Here is a 22,720-nt window from a genome sequence, read left to right as displayed (position 1 = left end):
GTACATTTGCAGCTGAGGAGATTTAAAATAACAGATTTTGTTTTAACTATAAATGTAAAAGACTGGCTGCATTATATAAAACCCTTAAAAACTTCTGTGAAAGCTTATTACCAAAACTTGAGTTTACATAGGTAGCATTATAACTGACCAGCTTTTCCCATGAGTCCCTATAGTTGTCAAAGAAATAACTGGGGTTTTTTTGTACTTTTATGTCTTTGTTTCTTGCAAGCATCATCAAGAAACTTCTGTTCTAGAGAACTACAGTAAGAAATGAGACATTGCTGTCTGTAAATATTTGGTCAGACTCACCCCATTATGTCTCTTTTGCTGCTCATATCTTCATACATTTCTTGTGTCTAGTTGAAATGTTTCAAGTCTCTGAAGATCTGGATTCTCATTCTCTCTTAAAACCCAATGATTATTTTTTGCTATCAAGACAAACCAAGTGTGAGCAAAGGATTTTGGACCAAGTGTGAAGAGGATTTTGATGGTGACAAAATCCTCTTCAAGAGGCATATGATGAACTTCATCCCAAGTTTACTGCTACAGCAGTATAAAAAACCTTGCACTCCTTTGTCTTACAGTCAGCAAACATCAAATAGCAATTGTGTTTTTTTCCAAGGCAATCTTTTTTCAAAGCCAAAGTTTCCCATAACAGGATAATTGTGCAGCGAGTGTGATGAGCCAATGACACACTTGATTTAATACTAGAAGATCCTGATCTGGCAGGATATTTATGCCTGGAATCTCTGATTCTGGATGCTGCATTTCATTTTTCTTAATAAGTGTGGAGGAATTGGGAAGGAGAAGGAAAGGATTGTGAGTCCAGAGCTGGTAGCTCACATTTCTAGAGCTACTCTTTATGGTTTTAGACAACTAAGGATAGTAGTGGAGAAGTACTGAAAATGCTTTCTACTGTATCTGCATATTAATAATAAATTATAATAAATATAATTGATGTTAAAGATTTAGGGTTTTCGGGCATTTTATCAGATCTTTTTGTAAGAGAGACAACTTGCGGGATGTGCTGCCCCCGTGTGGAATTAAATGTATTGGGCTCCTTTTAGGCCAATGCCACACGTCCTGAATAGCTTTTTCTTCAATTGCTGGGGCTGTGAAGTGAAAACAAAAAAGCAGTTCTTGAAAATGCACCAGGAGCAGACTTTCTCTTTGTGCCTTTTGAACTTTGCTTTCCACACTTGGAGAGTGTTAGTAAGTGTAAATCTGTATTTGTACACAGAAAATAAATCAGTGTACTTGCTGAGTTTGAAAATACCCTGTTTTTATGTTAATGACTTTATTTATGGTCTGTCTTAGTGACGTCATCATTTAATATGGCTAAAAAAGAGATTCCTTTGGGAATTTTCCATGTAGACTAGATACGCACATAGTGAGTTTTAAGTTTTAAAAGAATTAATATCTAGAAATTATTTTACTATTTCTAGTAATACAGTTTAGGAAAGAAATTGGAAAGAAAATGTTAGTGTAAGCATGGATAATTTTTAGAACAATACTATTTTTCTCTCCCTGATAGGAATGTAAAAAGTTTCATGGTGAGTTTGTTGGGCGAGCCTGTGGTCATCATGGCCCTTACGTTCCAGACGTCCTCTTCTGGTCTGTCATCTTATTCTTCTCTACAGTAACGCTCTCATCCACTCTGAAGCAGTTCAAGACCAGCCGATACTTCCCAACAAAGGTGTGTGCCCTTATTTCAATTCAAAAGTTGTCATTAGTCATGTCTAAGCATGAATTCCGTCTGCATTGCAAATTCAGTTAACTGCTGGTGAAGTAGACAGGGCATCTCTCCTCTGTTAGAAACTTCAATCAGAATAAGCATGGTTTTAGCTGTAAGCTAAAGCTGTAAGCTGTACTAAAACAGTGAAGAAAAATCATATCTGAATGTTTCAGTTAAAATTGTAATTTCTCTCAATAATCGTAGGTACGCTCTGTTGTCAGCGATTTTGCTGTCTTTCTCACTATTTTGTCCATGGTTTTAATTGACTATGCCATTGGAATTCCATCACCAAAACTTCAGGTTCCAAATGCTTTTAAGGTAAGTTGTTGATAAATTGCACTACTTTATCATTTTGCAAAGTTGGGTTTATAATTTTTTATCATCATCATCATTAGGGAGTAGTGATAGTATTTTAAAATTTTTGTGTTCACAAGGTGTTATGCAACCTCTCTGATTTATGGATCATGTAAGTGAACCTCTCCCATCAGGCCCTTTCATGCTTCCTAATGTTATCTCTGCAGAAATTAACAGGGCTCAAATCACCCAAATCCTAGACTACTGTAATGTTCTGGGGCTTCCTCCAAATTTTAGGTTTACTGTATCAAGTGCAACCAAGTCTGTAATAACCCAGATGATTTTATTATATGTAATTTCTCGATTTGGCATCAGAGGAAGTCTAGCATGTTTTTTAGAGCTCTATATAGGTTGGTTTTAAAGGAAGTCATATCCTAATAGTGTTTTGTATGTATTCTTGTGAAATTGAAATGTAAATAATCCTTACAGTTCTGACTGGCCATGCATGACTGTTTTTATAGCCCACCAGAGATGATCGTGGCTGGTTTATTACTCCTTTGGGGCCTAATCCTTGGTGGACAGTGATAGCTGCTGTAATTCCAGCCCTGCTTTGTACTATCCTTATCTTTATGGACCAGCAGATCACAGCTGTCATTATCAATAGAAAAGAGCACAAACTAAAGGTATTCAGTCAAAATTTATTCTCTCACTGTTGTTTTCTGCTTCAGATTATGTAATGTGCATCCATCTACTTTAGTATGCTAGTTTGCTATATAGAACCCCTTTAAATTTTTATGCTTTTTTCTTTGTTGGTCTGTGTGGTACCTGTGCCCTGTGTCAGTGATCCACTGCCTTACAGAAGACTTTATGAATGTTATTTGGAATACAGATTCTGAGTTTAAAAAGTGCTGCCTTCTGTGCTTTAGTATAAGTAGGATTCATTCACTTTAAAAAATGCCTTCAAGTTGATAATCCCCTTAAATACCACAATATTAATTGCCTCTTCAGGTATTGACAGTGTTGTTCTACTGGATTGGATTTTTAAAAATCACTCAGGGGTTATTTTGTAATATAAGATTTTTCCCCCTCTCTTCATCCTGCTCTCTGTGGTTCAACCCATCCTTTTATTTAATGCCCTTCCTATCTAAAAGAAGGGAGAAGAATAAAACTGAGCCTTAGAGGCACAATGGGTTCTTAAAACAACATAGGACAACTTCCTGCTCTGTTCTCTAACACTTTAGTTGCCTACAGATGGAGAGAGAAAAAGGGACATCACCCCTCTGAAAAACTGTTGGGCAAAATCTAGCAGCAGGTTTCTGTACATGTATATGCAGCAAGCTTAGGTTTTTTTTTTTTACATACTTTTAATAAGCAGCAATCCAATCTCAAGTTGCTTTAGCAAAATGCATTTGCAACCTTCACTTTGCATTGCCTCCTCTTGGATGATTGTGACATTTGATATGTTCTTTTTTTGCCCTCTTTGTCAGCCTGGCTCTTCATGTCAATCCATAGCATTGCATGTGGTTAACTTGACAGATGCAGGAATTTGCTGCCAAGCTTTGGAATGTGTTTTTTCAGCACTGGCATCTGGGAGTCAGATGGTCCTCCTGGCTGCCCCCTTGTCTTGCTGCGTTTTAGTTTTGCTGGGGTCTGGTGTAGCATCACCTGTTGCTATGCTTCCTTTTCTTCCCATATGTCAGGTTCCTCAGATCATGTTTGAATGTGAGGAAATGCTCTCGGATTCTGTATGCATTAGCAGATACATTCCTCATAAATGTGTCAGAAGGTAAAAAAAGGTGTCTCTGTTAGGATTTAGAATTAAACTCTTTCTTTGAGTGCATTGTGCCTGTAACTAATATCTGTGTTTGACACATCTCTGAGTTTGTCAAGATGTGTCTTGGAGATAAGACTCATAAGCACTTTTGGGGAGTGAGGGAAGATTGCTAGAGTTGATTGTCTTAATTTTCTTTACTTTTCCCCCTTTTTAAATAATGTAAGCAAATAAGATGGCATTTTCATTTTGATATGTGGCTTACATTTTCATAAACCCAGACGCTTCCCATTTTAGAAGTAAAAGTTGTCTTCATAAAGAAATGATTTGTTTGCTTCCAACTCATTTTCCCCTCTTTTTTTATACTTCCCATAGCAAATTCTGGATAGTGCACATTTCAGCTTTTGGCAGTCTCTGTAGCAAACCCTTCCAAGTTTAGTTTAGTTACTTTTTTTATGTCAAAAGGCATTTGCATGGGTTTACAGGCAAAATTATGGTTCAACATATTCACATTGTTTGCATGAACATCGCTGTTTCATCAGACCATGACACTGGATCTGTTGCCATATTGCAAAGTTTTGTGGAGATGGCTAACTATCTGACTTTTTAAAGGAAAATAGCTTGAGCTGCTGCTTGCAGCTGTGTGGAGGTCCTGGATACTTGCTAAAATTGAAGTGAAATATCCCACTCAGCTATGGTTCAGCTGTGGTAGCAGATATCTATAGAACCAAGCTTGATGCATTGATGTATTTTTCTTTTTCAAGTGAAGATTGTTATTGGAGGTTTTTAAATTTATCTAAGATTTGACCAAAGGGTTTTATGCATGAAAGCAAACCATTATCCACCTGTTGGTAAATTTATGTAGCATTTGACCACCACAGAAGTGATCCAAGTCCAAAGGTTTTGTATTGACTTTTAGTATGGATATTATGATGCTATGTTTGAATAAGGAAACCAATAAACCAGTACCTGATTCTATATTTTAATTTAATGTATCTTATTTTTTAGCTATCTGCTCTTATCTAAGATTGAAAGTACATTACTGAAATGTATATCATGTGCTTACTATCTTATAGAGCTTTAGAAGGAACACTGTGGTTTTATGGCCCCTTCTAGCATAAACTGACTTGGGAAATGTTACAGATTTTTATGTAGGGACCAATAAAAATACTTACTTTTCCACCTCTTTGTAAGAATGGATGGAGTGTCTACTAAGATTAGTGCATTGGGAAGTTGGCAGTGCAGCTGGATGTTCTGTGTACTGTTATCCACAGAAGAGACTTAGTTAAACCAGAAAATGTACATATTTTCCAGTGTCTCACCAGTATCCGTTTTATAAGCAGGAAAGTTTTTTGGTGCTCACTGTAGAGTGGATTTGTGGTACACCTAACTCGTAACTGGAAGGAGACCAGTGACATTGAGCACTGAGTGTGAACCAGTCCAAATTCCCTTTAGATAACCATTCTGCCATCCCTACTGACCCAGCCTGGATAACATGTAGAAGGAAGCTATTTTTTTCCTACAAGTCTCAAATTTTCAATTGTCTCTAGCTGCTCATTAGGAACGCCTGCCAGGAGCGTTCTCCTTAATTCAGATGTCATTTTACATCTTCTTTCCATCCTTACTTTTCTTAACAGAAAGGATGTGGATACCACCTCGACCTACTCATGGTGGCAGTGATGCTTGGTGTGTGCTCTATTATGGGATTGCCATGGTTTGTTGCAGCCACTGTCCTCTCTATTTCCCATGTGAACAGCTTAAAACTGGAATCAGAGTGCTCCGCTCCAGGGGAGCAGCCAAAATTTCTTGGAATCCGGGAGCAAAGAGTCACAGGGCTCATGATTTTTATCCTTATGGGCTCATCTGTATTTTTGACAAGTATTCTAAAGGTAATTTGGGGGAAGTAAGGGAAAGTTAAAGAATACTGCACTGAACATTTCACTGTTGTTACTGTATTATTTAATGAATAATGTGCCTTTCCAGGCATATTACTAACTAGCATAATGTTACACAATGAGAGTTTAAAGTGGAATTCTAATTTTGCATAATAAAGTGCCTAGCATTTTTAAAATAAAAACCTTCTAATGAAAATCTGGCCTGACTGAAGTCAAAGGGAATTCTGCCATTGAGCTGTATTCACACTTTGTTAATACTTTGGGCCCATGGCAAATTACCATGAAACAGTCGTGTTATACCAATTTAAAATTTATTTAGATAATTTAAAAACATTTTGTGGTTTCCAAGTAATTTAAAAATATTTTCACAGTTGCAAGAGAAGTTCTATGGTTTGTTTCTTGGAAATGAACAGAAAAATTATCTCATGCTTCCTACATACTCAAGACAGCTCACCAGTGTCCTGAAAAAGAGTGTCTAGTTACAGTCATATATAATACCATGTATACATGTAATACTTTTTAAAGAATTATCTGGCTTCTGTGAAATCAGTGAGAGTTTTGTCACTGGCTTTAAGAAAATCAGAACTTAGTCTTGAATATTGTCACAGTGAGGGTAATAAGCCCTTAGAACTTGTACTTCCCAGCAGTATTTTATTAAGTATATCATAAAGCCTTCACTTTGAATACACATAGAACATGCATTTTGTGTATTTAGTATTTCTAACAGATTCTGTTGACATACTCATTTACCTACACATGAGTTTATGCTGTGAACCTGAACATTTAAGTAGTCTCTTTAAAAATCATTCCATAGAATCATTCATCCATTTTAAAATGTTTACAGCACAAAATATTATTTTTAGCAGTAAAAGAAGTATTTTGTGTCTCTTGAACATTTTTCTGAGCTGTCTGTAAAGTAAAGAATTTAAGTATAAATTAAGGCTTTAATGTTTTTTTTGTGTAGTTCTGTTAATTTTATTAATAGGGAATTAAGTATATTGTAATAACTGGCCATGAGAGGAAAATAAAACTACAGAGCCAGATTCTTATTTTCCTTTATACTCTGAGAAACATTATTAATTTATAATTGAGTGGATCTGAATCTACAACTTGTCTGATTAATGCAGGCATATGGCACTTTGTATTTCAACTGTTTTGAATGTCTTTCTAGAAGCGTTTAAAATTGTTAAGTAGTATTTAATATGCTCTTCTTTTTCTCTGCTTGTTTGTGCAGTTTATTCCTATGCCAGTACTTTATGGAGTGTTTCTTTACATGGGTGCTTCATCTCTAAAGGGAATTCAGGTAAAATTGATTTATGATGAGTGCGTTATTGCTGATGCTTTCTATAAAAAATATTGCTGTTCTTCTTATATTATTGTATTAGCTTTTGTGTATATTCTTAAAGGAATGTTACCAACCTTATATTTTTGAAAGTCACTACTTAAAAGGAAAATGGATTCTCTCTAAATAGAGTATTCCCTTTAGGTATTGTGCTCCATGTCCCCCCCCTATTTTTTGGGTTCTGATTTTTGTGTTCTCTCTTGTTATCAAGAGAATTTTACTGAGCCTAAAAACTGAGTAATAACTATTAGGGGCTCTTCCCTCTCTGCTGCCTTCCCATTCACTTGCTTGCATGCTGCCTTTTCAAGTTCCTTTGCAGGGCTACACTTATCTTGAACTTTGCCTTTAGGGCTAACTTGCCCTAAAAGTAACATAAGTGAAATTCTGAATGTCTTCTTCCTTGTGCAAATAAACACTCCAGGCAGGGAGGGGGAACTGTTGTACGCCACAGCACTGCAGGGATGAAGGGTCAAGTCTAGTGGAAGGGCAGCATTCCTGCAGTGGCCTCAAGTAGGAGTAGCTGGCAGAAAGCAGGCATTCCAGCACTCAGGTTGGGGTTGTACTGTGTTTTTTTTTTCTCCTGGCTGATTGCAGCATGAAATGGCACAATGTCAAATCCTTTAGCCCATGAGGCATCGACACACCTTCCAAGACAATTGAGAAAGAGCAATCACACAGTGAAAACACAAGTTATACTGTGCAAAAGGTCAAATACAAAAAGCAAAGAAAATTTCTGATTGTTTTTTTCATTAGATTTGATTGTAAGTTACCTCCATTTATAGGCAAAGCTGGGATTTTTTTTTTTTTTTTTTTTTTGACTGGTGGTCTCTATTCAGAGACTCTTCATTTTTAACTTTGCCTATCTCTTATCCTTTGGATTGATATTCTCAGAAGTGTTGTTTGGGTTTTACTGAGGTTTAAATAATTTCAATTTAATATGGTTCAGCTGTTTCTCAGAACAGGGGTGTGAGAAAGTACACTACACTATTGAGGAGTGTTTTTAAGGCATACTGAAATCTGGCTATCTTTACTTGGAAAAGTGATACCATCCCCCTCCTTATCTCCCTCCCCCATGCTGGGATAAGGAATAGAGTTTTGATAAAATGGCTTTTGTGGGAGGATGTGCTTTTTGCTGTTTCTGTGAAAAAGAAATATACTCAAATCTGGCCAAAATATAAGCCTTTAAAAAATGCAGTTTGCACATGCTCAATAAAAATTTCCAAAACTTGACATTGCTGAAGGCTATGTGAATATAGCATGGGTCATCCATGCAGGAAGAATTGGTGTATCACCATCATCACTGTGCCATGACATAAATGTCTCAGGTCAGTATGGAGCCAAATAGGCCTGCAAAATAGGAACCTCTCACATATCTTCCTAGCTGCATGGCAGTCAGCTTTCCGGCATTCATTCCTTTTTTTTTTTTTTTTTTTTCCTTTTCTATTTCTGGTTTTGTGAATAAAGTGAAATATGGAGAAGAAAACAGCTTGGGATAAAGTGTCTGGTGAAGTAAAATAGAAGTTGTTCATTCACAGGAAATAAAAGACTGCAGAGGTCCCTCCATGAGCAGCTTTTTATGTGCTAAAGGAGGCAGAGCTCAGTGGCTGAAAAAGGAGCCTAGGATGTATTTGGAAAGAAGTGATAGTACACATGGCCAACAGGATCAACCAGCTTCCCTTCAGGTGGAGTCACAATTGATTCGTGACCACTCTCAAGTCTGGCTTTGCCTAATGTTAGAGTTCACAATTAGCAGTGTTATTTCAAAGTTACCACCTTCTTTCTAACATCCAGTGTAGTAACACTGGATGAAATCCAGGGTATTTCCTGCAGGATGGCTATATAGAATGTAATTCAGCAGAATGCAATGTTTTAGCACATCTGCAATACAACCTAGGGAGACACATGCATTAAAATGGAAAGGGACTGAAGTATGACTAACCAAGTAATTAAACTTCGCTTAAGTTACATGTTTCTCATTCCTACTCTGGTGGCTCAGTGGGTGAGAAGACAAGTCCTTTACCACTGCTGGACTAAAGTCTAGATTAAAGGCTTATGGTTGTTACTGAGGGAGTATCTTCTGTGCTGCTCTAATTATGTAGTTTTTGCCTGTAGAATAACAAGCCCGATTCTTTGGATATTCAGGCTCTCTTAGGCAGTGTGTGAATGCCAGCATAGATGATCCTACACCACATTTTGATCCAAACTTGTAAAATTTTATCTTTCAGCTTTTTGACAGGATAAAGTTATTCTGGATGCCTGCAAAGCACCAGCCAGATTTTATTTATCTAAGGCATGTTCCTCTTAGAAAGGTCCATCTCTTCACTATAATTCAGCTGAGTTGTCTTGTGCTTCTCTGGATTATAAAGGTTTCAAGAGCTGCCATTGTCTTTCCTATGATGGTATGAATTTTTTTTTTATTTCCTCTAGAAATCCCTAATTCTTTTCATTTGTGGGTAATTATTATTGAAGAGAAATATAATTTTGGGCAGTTAATTATAATTTTGCTTTGATTTTGTGTTTTGATTATGTGTGGATATCCCAACTTATATTCTCTTAGGGAAAATTATTTTTTATTTAAGGAATATTAATAAATCCTGTTATAGAAAGAACATTCACTTATTGAGGAAGACTGCTTATTGAACTAAGGAGCCTAACAGTTCTGTGTCTTGGGAAAAATAATGATGGTCTGCTGCTTAAGTGATTTCTCTGATGATTCCACTAATAGAAAACAGAAGATATTTACTGACCTCAGTGATTGTTAAATGCTTCAAACCATACTTCATTTGAACAAAGGAACAGCAGCTGTTAGCTTATTTAAATTAAAGGATAAAATTCTAGCTACAAACCGGTCACTTTTGAAAGAATTCCTCTACAAGTCTATTTGTCTGTTTTACTTACTTAATTTCCTAATTCTTTGAATTAATATCTTTTCAGGTCCTGGCTTTGGTATTTGTCCGAAAACTCATGGATTTCTTTTTTACCAAGCGGGAGCTCAGTTGGTTAGATGATTTGATGCCTGAGAGCAAGAAAAAGAAACTGGAAGATGCAGAGAAAGAGGTGGGTCATGGTTTCAGGTTTCTTTGTGTATAGCCATTTATCAATTTCTCTTTCAGACATTTAGAGAAAATTCTGTAAGGCACATTCCATGTACCAGGCAGACTTGTTAACAGTATCTAAGTGTAACATTGTCATATTTTGCATAAGTGCTTTTAAGGTTACAAATCTGATAGGCTTAGGTGGGGATGTAGATTCTTAGGCTGTCATACTGTCATATAAAATATTATCCACAGTACTCCTGGGGACTGCTTCTGAGACCCACTCAGATGGTGTGCAGAGATGAACCTATGCCTGTAGGAAAGCCCTCAGATCCTAGCCCTGGGGCACTTGGATGCTGCACTGGGCTGGGTCTCATCCCTGCAGGAGATGCTGAGGAAAGAAGTGCAGAATTTAAGGCCTGTGGATGTCCCAGCTGCCTCTGAGCCTCACACAGGGCAAAAGGCATCACTCTATGCCCTTTCTGCTCAGCAATGTCATGACCCTGTGCAGTGTCCCAGTTACACTCTGGGCCAGAGCTGTCCTTGTGCTATTGCAGGAACAATTCACTTTGACTTGTAATGAAAAGGTCAGTGACACTGCAAACCCTGTTAACCAAATGCTCAGACTTGCATCCTGTGGCATTACCACCCAGTTGGCTGTTTCAGATCTGGACTCCTCATCTTATTTCAAGGAATATGTTTTTCAGATAATTCTTTATTAACTTGAAAATTATCCTTAAGAATGCCCTGAGACATCATCCAAGATCAGTGAAATGTGTGTGTTAAGGATTGCCATTAGTAGCTTTATTTGCAGAAATAGGACATGAGCTAATAATTTGAATGGGTAACTACACAAACTAGATTACTCTGCCTTTAGGATTGATTCTTCTGCAACCTTTGACAACTCCCTGCCTCATCTGTAACCTGGCAAAATCTTAACTTTGATTTCCTTGACACATTCAACATACTGTCATGGAATATAGTCTGGGGAAAAGATTTTACCTATAAGAAACATCAAGATGATTATTTACTATTTGGTATGTGTCTGTAAAACTACCAGGCTGAAATTAAAATATGTGAGTCATTGTTATCTCCCATGAATCAAAGCAGACCAGAGAGATGTTTCATCACGGTGTCTGTTGTCATCACAATTCAGAGTAACCAGAAGTAACCAAGGTAGCTCTTTTCTTGTGGGTCTGGTTATTGGAAAGAATTCCTTGTTATACTTATGTTTTGGTTATATGTCACTTTCCTTCCCTTGCTTGATAAGATGGCATCAGAAAACAAAACTGGGAAAATCTACTGGTGTTACTTTATTTCATTCACTGTCTATTTTGAGAGGTTATTTTTACATATTTTGGCATTTCTAAATATTTAGAGCTATTATTAAAACTGTTCAACTGTCAGAAACTTATGAAGCTGTGAAGCCTGGAAATGACAAAATTAACTAGTAATAAAAAACTTCTGACATGTAGCCTAAGGAATTAATTGGAGAGTTGCTATCACACAGCTTTTAAAAATAGAAGTATTCTACCCACAAGAATATTCAGAAATGTAGTTGACAGGATCTGAAACTTACTTGATTGGATCCTAATTTCATCACTTAAGTTGTTTTTATATTTTTAGGCCATGTTTTTTCCAGGGCTTTGTACATTTATAGTGGATATGATAGATGCCTTCTCCTTACAGACCTCCTTTGGAAGCCACTTTGCTGTTAATCAATTAAGTCTTTCTGAGACAAGAACGAACAAAGAACTTCCACATTTACAGAAAAAAAATATTGTGACTTTTGAAATAATTGTAATAATAAAGCATTGAAGAAACAAATTTCTGAGCAGAGAGAACTGATATCCTACTATTTTGGAAAACTGCACTGGCTCTTACTGCTAATACAACAATTAGTGTTTGTGACACACGTGGGGCTTTGGCAATCTGCCAGAAAATGATAAAGTCTCTTTTCAGCCAACCCATGCTTTCAGACAGGCTCTGGCCGAAACTGTTACAAAGGGAAACTGTTATAAAGGGAAGAAAGCTGTGGAGGTCTCCAGGTGTCACACACACCTGCTCACACACACCGCAACAATTTAGAGCAAGATTTGACGGTTACGCTCCTGCCAAGACTCGTTCACCTCCGAGCTGTGGCTCTCCTGGTCAGGGTGTGGACATTGGAATCTCTTCTGGAGGTTGTTTTCCTTTGCTCTTGCAGGCAGGACATGGTGCTTGAGAGCTGCTCCATTCTTCTCCCCTCCCTCTAAGGCAGATTTGCTAAATTTGTTATTACTTTACATAAGGTTTTTGGTAGATTTATCTCTTAATTCTCTTCAAGTGAAAACTAATTTTGGGTCTCTTGTTTCATTACCTTTCACTGAAAAATCAGTACTAAAATCAGTATTATCAGTATTAAAACTGTGTGTGCAAACTTAAATCATCTTCCCTAATTTTTGCATGTAAACATCAATGCATATATCCTGTTATCAGTGTTATTTAAAAATCATCAGACAGTTGTTCACTCACTGTTAATAATTCTCCTGTTTATTGTTACAAAACAACTCTCTATTTGGCATTGGAAAATAGCATTTAGTGAAGATACATCTTTTAAAATAGAAGGTTTTAAATGTCAACTACTTAAGTAAAAGTTGAAAAGTATCTTACTTTAAGAACTTCAAATAAATACTTAAAGAAAATGGAAAGATAATTCAAGTACGCAAATTTCACTTTTCACAGTTTCATATCCTGTCTCATGTCTAAATTCCTTTGTTCTAGGAAGAGCAAAGTATGTTAGCAATGGAAGAGGAAGGGACTGTTCAGTTACCACTAGAAGGACATTACAGGTAAAATATACCTTTCCTCTTTTAGGTGAGTTGCAATTAAATAAAGTAAACATGCCACAGTATTTATTCATAATGCTTACTAAATATCAGGAGGATGTTTTTTTTTTGGTACGGATAGGTGAACTGAACCACACACTGCAGCATTTAACAAAGCCTGCCCTTTTCTAATCTCTCCACAAAAGCTCACATTCCCTAGGAAAAAGACACACTAGTTGGAAGTTTTCCATTGGACAAGACTGAAGGATCAGGCTGTTCTCAATGAACTTTGGCTCCTGATATGCACAGTGCAAAAGGAAGATGTAGAGCAGGTCAAACCCTTCAACCTGATGCAAGCAGAGATCCAGGATAGGTTTGGAAAACACTGCAGAAAAACTAGGTTCTTACAGTATTACATTCTAAAACATTCTGATTTAATCCTGTTATGTAAGATAATGAGTGAATCAAGAGCCGTCCCAGGTAAATAAAGCATAATGCAGGGTTGACACACTGAAAAAGCATGAACATCTATGTTATACATGTAATAATACATGTTACCAGATAGTAATAATACATGTTGCCAGCCCATAAGGAATGCATATAATTTGAAGTTTTCAGAAAGAAATTCTTAATAAAAGATTTGAAATATCTGGTGACAGTAACATCTGCATGAATGTGATTTCATAGAACATCATCGCAGAGTGGCCTTCTCTCTAACATTTTAACACAAAGTTAACGTAATGTCTCCTAACACAAATCAGGAGATTTGTAACTGTGTCTCTGAAAAATCCCAGCCTACTTCCTTTGACTCATCACACAACTAATGGTCTGGTTCTTTTCTTGTTTTGTCCATACCTGCTTGTTGTAATTTATATTAGGAATATGTAGTTTAATTTATCTTGCAGTGTGATCTCTATTGATCTCCTTTGTGTGCTGACGTTGGTAGAGTTGCCTGGATAATACCTGACTCTCTGTGCTGTAAGAGTTGCAGTTAAAAACAAGAGTCAAGATATTCGTGATTAAAGTGGTTCCCAAAACACACAACAGCAAGTTTACTGAGGGCTTACTGAATGCCAAGTGTGAAGTCAGGAATAATGTACAGGCAACCCCTTAAAACATTCAAGTCTTTATTATTATTAAGTGTATAAATACATGTTTGGAGTAGTCCAGGTAAATCAAAGAGCACAATGGCTACAAAGTGCTACTTAAGCCTATTGATTAGTTTGTTTAGTTGTGGCATTTTTATTAGCTGTTAAATTAAATACTAAAAAATATTTAAGCTCTCTTAAATATTTTATTTTGCTAAGGATTTTGATTGCTTCTAAAATAGTTTTAAAAGTAAGTGGAGTTTCAGAGCATAAGTAGCACCTTTTGGGATCATGTTTAATCCAGTGATGCCACTATCATGCTGTGAGATCTTGGGCAATATTTAATTTCACACTTCTTAATTTTTCTCTTGTTTATTAGTTGGGAGCAACAAAATAAATTTTATTGATGTTACTGTGATTAATTGCTGTTGGAGGAAGAAAATACTTTAGAAGTGCTAAGATGTTCTGAGAGAGTATTTAAGTAACTGTTCAGGACTTCTGAAGTTCAACATAATCTCTTAACTTACACTGCACTTAATTATTGTCATCACTATCCGTTTTCAAGGACTTTTATTGAGTTAATAAGTAACAAGGCTGATTGCTGATTGTTTTATTGTGTATTTACTTTCATTCTTCTCTAGAGATGACCCATCTGTGATAAACATTTCTGATGAAATGGCAAAAACTGCTGTGTGGAAGACATTGTTGATATCCTCAGAGAATGCAAAAGATAAGGAGTCAAGCTTTCCTTCTAAAAGGTCTTAATTTTTTTTTACTTCATTATACTTTATATATTGGTGTCAAACCAATATTAGAATATTTTGCTAGGGATTAGAAAGATTTTAGCATTTTGAAGTTTTATTTCTTATGTCCAGTCGTAATATTCTGAGCTCAAAACACAAACTCACTATTTATTTAAAAACATAAATCACAAATGTTTGCATGGTACTTAGTTATGCTCCAGTGGAAAATGAAGCTGAGCATGCCTGATGCTTGTGTAATGAACCACCAGCCTCCACCTGGATACTGCATTTGTTCTGCTTGCTTTTGTTCTTTCCTCTTGAAAAAAGAAGTGATCACCACTACCCTGGAAATAGCTGTATGAAGAACCCAGTACTCTGAATGCAATCTAATAATATTTGGAGTGAAAATAATTTTATGATTGCATCATTTCTTTACATTTTTCTGCCTACTTCACTTGTACTCAAAACAGTTAAATAATTTTAGATTTTTGTCCAGTAAAATGAAGACACGTTATTTTATCTATGCTACAGAGTTATGACAGGAATAAGAAAATATTAAAATCAAGCACAGTGTGATTTTCTAAGAGAACTTTTTCCTCTGCTTCCATAAATTTAAAATTTAACTATTTTCTATTTAATTTTCTATTTAATTGTTTTGTATCACACTTCTGTCATAAGCTCCCATTCCTAACATAATCACTCTAGAAGCTGATTCCCCAAAGGTAAGATCCTCACCCAAACCTTTTCCTTGATTGTGTCTTCTGATTCAAAATGGTGTCACCTTGGAACCCAAATGAGCTGACTTTTTGTAGTTTTTGGGGAGACAAAATGAGAAGAAATTTCAAATAAGAATGTAAAATGTCTTCACTAAAGTCTCAAATATTAGAATTTGAAATTTACTCTGTATTTAAATAGTGTAGTGTATTAAATGTGAAACTGAATTTATTCCTAGTAATCTTTTTTAAAATACAGAATTATATTCTGCCCATTTCTAAATATATTTTTCAAAAGCCCATGTTTGAAACAGCTAGTCATTGTTTCAAGGTGAACAGATGCAGTAAGAGAACACTTGTAGTGATAGTGGTTTTTAATTTTGTTGCCCCAAAACGGCATGCTGCCTTTCAGAGTTGTTCCTTTTCCTGTACTGCATAAACAAGACTGAGCAGTTGATCACCAGAGAACCTTCATTTCAGACACCCATGCAGCAGCCCATTAATGTGGTCATATTTATATTTCACTGACAGTCAAAATAGCATAGTCCTTGTTTGCCTTCCACCCTGCACATGGACTGAAGGATCCTGAAAGGTCACTGAAATCAGTGTGGTGCACGGGAGGAGGATGTACTGGAGGGTTTTCTTACGTCAAGTTCCTCTGCTGTCCAGGCTGTGAAAGCCTGGAGAAAGAGAAGAACCTGACGTGGTACATTCACAGCCCCTGGGTACACAGGAGTTGTAATTTTCCTGGTGGATGTTGATAGATGATGTAAACTTGACCCTCTGAACAAAGAGCATCCACACAGATTGTGGCTCAGATAAGAGTTTTGCCCTTTAAACTGCAGTTTAGAAACCGATTTTCTAAAGGTCTTATTTTCAATCTGTTCTTGTATCTTTGCTCTTGAAAACAAAGACTCAGGAGAAAAGATTTTTCTGGTTTTAGATATGAGTATCTCATTGTGAACAACCAACCTTAAACACTCTGAAATCCTGCATTTTCAGGTGCTCTAGTTTGTCTCAGATTCTGAGAGAGGAGTAGATTCAAAGAGCTTTAACCCTGAAAGACTTTCTTTCTGATAAGCAAAGCCATGAGCAACTTTAATCTTAAGTCATATTAGGGATAGAACTATAAAAATATTATAGAGCATAATGCATGTATCATTAAATGAGGATATAATTCAATCCTAGGTAATTAGTGAGGAAAAAAAGCTTGGAATGGTAGCAGGTGTAAGGATAATTTTTGCAAAGATCAGCAGTATTAGATAAACAATTTCCACAGTGAAGGGTACCTTATCATAGAGGGGGAAAAAAATCTCATTTTGAAATAAATTTTACTGATGCCTTGTGAAGTTCAACTACATAACATTTAGTACTTCCTTTCTCCTGTCAGTTCTGCTTCCTTATATCTCAAAATATTATTAAATGGGGATAATTAAATTATGATAGTATACTATGATTTTATGTAAGGCCTTTTATGCAAAGCACTGACCAATTAACAGGAAGTTACTCATAGTAATTAAACACTGAGTTGACTTGGCCAGTTATAAACTAAGATTATCTACAAAAAGAGATTTTAGACAGGAAGGGTTTATACAAATGACTTCCCAGTCTGATGCATGGATAGTTTCTATCATAAGATGTGCCCTGGCCCTGATTCTGTGAAGCAGCATAGTGTGAGAGAGCTCTTACATCCCAGGCTCCTGAATGTTTTTACCTGTCTAAAGAGAGGACTTACAAAGATTAAGTCAAGTTGCCTAGCCATAGAGGCACCTGAACTTTACAATTTTCCAACCTTCATTTTTTATTATTAAAATTCCCAGGGACCTAAAGGTCTGCCTTTGAGCCTTTCTTGGTAGAACAGAACACCAGTGCACCTATCTGAAGCACAGCCCTCTTTGGTTCATGTAACTAGACATTCCTCTGTCTTTGCTCATAGTATTAAGCCCTCCAGAGAGCAATTTCAAAGCATATGCAGATTTGACCATGGACAGGAGATAGACTTAGCTGTCTTTTAAAATACTGGAGAAAGAGGCATCTGTCACTTCGTAGATATGAGTGAGTTCCCATTTGGACCTGAAGATATGAACATCCCACATCCCAGACCTTCCTGCTCAGGTGTGTTAGGCTACTCCCTTGGTAGGGAGGAAGAGAGCTCCAACTCCTTTACAGATCCACCAGTGACATGTTTTACTGGAAAAAGACTGGACTTGTCCTTTTTTTTTCAAATTTCTCAAGGCATTAAAGCCCACATCTGCAGGAGCTGCTCAGAGATGTGAATCCTAAATAGAAGGAAGACTTTCCTGGTATCACAGAGGCACCTAAAACGTGGAAATATTATAGACTGTAAGGCATACAACACCTCAGTGTTTGCTTTTACTAAGCACAGGTAACTCCCTGCCTGCTGTACTGCTGCACTTTCCATTCACCCCCCTTCGGCATTTGTTTGAATACCCTTTGTGTGCAGAAAGTGTAACGTACCCAATTCTATCACTGTTCTACAGAAGGTGACAGGTTTGGCACTTGAAGTGGCAGAAGTTGGTATTCTTTAGCTATTTCCATTAACACCTCTGGAAGCTGCCATAGGCATAGAAGTAAGCTTTGGCTGAACTGAATTGTATCCTTAAAGCAATTTTTATGTGAAGAAAAATGTCAAATGATTGTAGAATTGTGCATGAATCACCTTAAGAATTTGAGAATTGATCTTGCTTTCTCTAAGCCTTGCGTAACTCAGCCTATTTCTCATTCATTCTAGTTAAGGAATTATTCCCATGAAACCTGGTAGGTTATGTGTTTGCTACAGGTTTGTTCTCAGAACCATCTGTTTTTTTTTTTAGATACCCTGCCACTCTTTGTTGAAGGCTTGATTTGCCTGTGTTGTGGAAGCCTCTTTGCATTTTCATACTGTGATTGAGACTCATTGGAAGAACATGAGTTTTTATTTATTTACGCTGTTGTAAATTAGGACACTCACACACACAAAAAAATCATCTGCTTTGCACGTATATTGCTTTCTGTAGGCAAATCAACATTGTTTTAACTGGGAAAAAAAAAAAGCTGAATCCAAATTTGAACTCTGGTTTAGTGTTCTGAATGATATGGCTTGTGTCTGATCTTTCAGGCTTTTTTTTTTTTTTTAATTTCCTTATAATACATACATGGGGAAGTATGCATTACACTCCACATGGGGAATATTGTCTCTCCCCATCCTCCCCAGACTTCTGCTCTCCCCAGTCAAGACTGAAAGCCAAATATTTGCTGGATATTGGCTTGCATTACTCTAGTTCAGAAACATTCCTTCTAAATGTACAGCTGAACAAGAGAATATATTTTAAAGACAAGAAATACTTACTGTGACCTCTTGTTTGTTCCATTTAAAAATGTGCTGGTATTGTCTGAGAACTGTACCATTACCATTATGTAGTAAATTAAGTTGTATTTGCCAAAAAAGAAAAAAACAAGTGGCTATCTTTGCTTGCATGTTGGCTGTCTGTACATCTTAAGTTCTCTACTTACCTTGTCACTAAAATGCTGCCTGATGTCTTCTACACCATTCAGCACAGAAGTTTTCACTTGCTTTCCCAGTTTGTGCCATGAAGCATGAAAAATAAAGTTATCTGTGCAATGTTGGTTTTCAGGTAGATTATATATATATATAGTTGTGTGTGTGATAGTGCTACCATAACTCTATTTTTTTTGTTTCCCCTTTCGTTTCCTAGTGCTGAAATCAGAAAAGAGAAGAAAGCTGACTCAGGGAAAGGTGTTGACCGGGAGACTTGTCTATGACTTGCTCTTCAAGTAATTTTTTTACAAATGAATTAAAGGAGTGCCACAACCACTAAATATAAATTATTTACCTTGTAACTTTTGTCTTTCATCTCAAACTAGCACAGGTAATGTAGTGCAATACTTGTCTCATTCCACCTTGTCTACCTTGTCTAGTATCAATGTAAATGTCTGAAGTAGCCAATGCAAAAAATCTTTGTGTTCGTTGCTGATCTTGGCCATTTATCAGTACTCGTATCAGAAATGTAAGAAGCAAATTTTTTTTCAAATTCAACTTTCCTGTTAATAGGTTTGTACTGTATTTTGCTACTTTTTCTGTGTGAAAATACTTAATAATCTTGATTCAAGATGAACTTGAAAATCCTTGTTCCAATTTTTTTTTTAAATCACCTAACTAGTAAATGATTTCTGGAGACCCAAACTGACGAGCAAACATTAAGAAGTTTATAAAATAACAGCTGATCTGACCCCATGAATAAACTAACAAGGATAATACTTTCCTCCTTCATCTGTCCATTTGAAGTCATGGATTCAGTTTTGCAATGTGAATTGCAGGATCAGATTCTGTATTTGTGAAGTTTTCCTTAATTTAATACAGTGTATTTAATATTAAAATTTGTATGTAACTGGAACATAGTCCTATATATATATAAATATATATATATATATAAAATTATATATTAAAACATTTTCTCACCTTAGCTAAAGAACACCACCACATCCTTTGATGTGAAACATGGGTACAGTATTTCGTAAAATGCGATCTGTGATTACGGTATCTTATCTTGTATTGTATGAATGTTGCCATGGTAGGCCAAAACAATGTATTTTGTCATTTATCAATCCATTATTTTATAATAGGGAAAATTTTGTAGATACAAACTTATACCCCACATGCAGTTTTATCACCTGCCCAATGATCTTCCTCTTTATTGCCTAAAATTCAGCCACATAAAGGACGTATTTATATTGTCTTCTCTCCACTAACAACTGTAAAGCTCTTTGTTTCAGAGATTGTGTATAATACTTAAATGGGTATCCTGCTGTTGTTTTGTTACAGCTCTTTATTATTCCATCAAGTACATATTGATTAAAAGATAAAAACAACATTGCAAAGTAAAATGTGGCTATAAGGCTATACATTTTTTGTAATGGATTTTGTTACTGCCTGATCCTTCAAGCTGTTCTTTTGTGTAAAAGACTGCGAGATTAGGTATTGAATGAATAGGGATGTGGAGCTGAAGTTTTATTGTGTTATTTGGAGTTCACTGATTTTTAAATTTTTTTAAGATAAATTTTTAAATTATTAAAATGAAAGCTAAGTCTCAGTATTATGCTGTAACTTTGAATCCTAAAAATAAGAATTGTAGTCTTGCAATCTTTGTAAGAACTCATCCATAGGGCTCTAACATTCCCCAGCTTTCCCAAATACGCTAATTTTCTATACACCTCGTGAACAAGTTTTCCATTCAGCACATTTAAAGTATTCCAATGTTTTTGTGTATGTGAGTGTGTATGTTTTAATACTTTAGCCATAAATAATTGCATTTTGCTGCAAACTTAATAGGGTCACTGTTCTAAATTTACCTTAGCATTATCAAAGCCCATTAAAAGCCATTTTTATGGAGAAAAAAAATCCAATGGATGCGAAGAAGGATTCACATCTAATTCAATGTTTTGTATATGTAAATTTAGGAAAAAAATTCTGATGCATTAAGGTTAAATGCTTTGTTTTGTGTACTTGATGATAAATTGTAAGATTCCAATTGTTTTAAGGTTAGTATAGAAGCTCAATACTGGTTTGTCCTGAAAGCAGCCTGATGGTGTTTTAACATGTTGCTGACTTTGTTACGGATAATGTATACAATCAAAATGTATTAGCTTCACTTGACCAACTCTTAGAATATTAAGAAATCAGTGTATTCAATGGCATTCTGTATTTCTGTTCAGTATTTCAGAGTGGTTTTATTTTAAAACGCTCTGGTTTTGCGTGAATTTAAGTGCTTTTCCAATGCTAATCTTAACGTTCTGAAATCACACACAATGTAAAGCAGATGTAGTGCTATATTTACTTCTAATTTCATATTCCTGGTCAAAATTACTCAACTTCTTGGATGTAATTTATTACAAAAGTTTATGTGTACATGTGAATAGACTATTGTGTTTTTCACAATTAAGATATGTTATGTGAAAATAAATATTTATCCTAACTAATTTTCAATTTTATTTTTATACTGCAAAATCCGGAAGAGGTTTGCAATACCATGCAATATTTGCAATGTCTACCTGACCTGAATGGGCTTCCCAAATTAATGAGTGGTAGAGCCCAGCATGGCTCCCTTTGCAAGTGGAATCTCACTGAAGCATGCAAGGCTGTGAGTGTTGCTCCCTGGGTGGAGTTGGTGGTGATGCACTTGGTCTGACCTTAACAGTAAGCGTGACACTGGGGACAGCTCAGAGCTCACTGTTCCAGGAAGAGAATGGGAATGAAGCTCCAATTTACCACTCCTGAGTTGGTCCCCCTACCTCCTGAGAGAGATTATTTGGAAAAAGCAGATCTTTTTAGAGATCAATGGGTAAGGTCATACATTTTAAAATGTTTCTGCTCTTCTCAGAACCCTCAATTTTTGCTACTGAAAAACTTTAAGGCCACGAATCACAGTACTACATACAGTATTGACTCCATCTTACTAAATCCCTTTTAGAGCTTTTTCACCAATTACTAAACCAAAGACTAGAAGTCTTGTCCAAGCCTAAGAATGGTAACAGTGAGACCTCAAGCTTCTGTTAGGATTTTACACGAAGTGTATTGTACAACAAACTTAAACATCCATTTCACATAGGAAAAAAAAAACACAGAGAAAACCCATAATAGGTAGGTGTGCAACTAACTAGCATGTTTCAGTAATTCAGGCACCACTGACTTCTAGCCTTGGACATTAATGAAATGAGCTAGATATTTTCTGTGGCCTCAGTTCTAGTTATTTACCTGTGCTCATGCAGTTCAAGAAAGTTGTCAGTTCCCTGAGGCAGCTCTATCATCCTATTGCCTGCATTATTTTTGGAGCTGAGGGAGTTCTACCAGAGTGAAAAATTAGACACTGAATTGATGTTAATTAGGACACTTACTATAGCAATGAAATTTTCTTTTGTTTTAGAAGTTGCATCATTGTCTATTAGCAGCATATCTTAGAAGTTGCTTTCCAGACAAAGGTAATTAGCATTGCATTATGTAATGCCTTGCAGATAAGACAGTTAAAAGGGGATGATGTATTGAGAGTACAGAAGTTTCCCAGTGAGATGCTAGAATCATTAACACAGGTCAGATGCAAAGAATTGCATCTTAATGAAAGACTCAAACCATATAATTTCTAGTTTCACTTATTTTTTTAAATGTTTCTTTGATTATACTAATTCTTGCTCTTATCTAATGAGAGCCTACTGAAAATAGTTTTCTGACTTACAGAAACACTTTTTTTATGACAGTGTGAGTGATAACATTAAAAAAAATCCT

The 22,720-nt window shown here is 36.0% G+C and overlaps 1 protein-coding gene across 6 annotated transcripts in view; it reads left to right on the top strand.

Annotated features, from left to right (window-relative positions):
* SLC4A10 (solute carrier family 4 member 10) overlaps positions 1-21,420 on the top strand; it is a 187,084-nt gene extending 165,664 nt beyond the window's left edge. For 4 of the 6 annotated variants that reach the window (XM_053947402.1, XM_053947405.1, XM_053947401.1 and 1 more), the window contains 10 exons: positions 1,535-1,696; positions 1,940-2,053; positions 2,551-2,712; positions 5,438-5,689; positions 6,930-6,998; positions 9,263-9,436; positions 9,972-10,094; positions 12,836-12,903; positions 14,609-14,725; positions 19,140-21,420. In XM_053947402.1, the coding sequence (XP_053803377.1) occupies positions 1,535-1,696; positions 1,940-2,053; positions 2,551-2,712; positions 5,438-5,689; positions 6,930-6,998; positions 9,263-9,436; positions 9,972-10,094; positions 12,836-12,903; positions 14,609-14,725; positions 19,140-19,206 (1,308 nt within the window). In that variant the 3' untranslated portion in view covers positions 19,207-21,420. Of the gene's footprint in view, positions 1-1,534; positions 1,697-1,939; positions 2,054-2,550; positions 2,713-5,437; positions 5,690-6,929; positions 6,999-9,262; positions 9,437-9,971; positions 10,095-12,835; positions 12,904-14,608; positions 14,726-17,658; positions 17,845-18,175; positions 18,202-19,139 lie in introns of those variants that run through there. The other 2 variants (XM_053947404.1, XM_053947403.1) reach the window with 2 other exon arrangements.
* Positions 21,421-22,720: the final 1,300 nt, after the last annotated feature.

The sequence above is a fragment of the Vidua chalybeata genome, chromosome 7, assembly GCF_026979565.1.
Source record: "Vidua chalybeata isolate OUT-0048 chromosome 7, bVidCha1 merged haplotype, whole genome shotgun sequence".
Taxonomy (NCBI): domain Eukaryota; kingdom Metazoa; phylum Chordata; class Aves; order Passeriformes; family Viduidae; genus Vidua; species Vidua chalybeata.
Note: the sequence above shows the minus strand (reverse complement) of the source record. Positions and strands in the feature narration are given on the sequence as shown.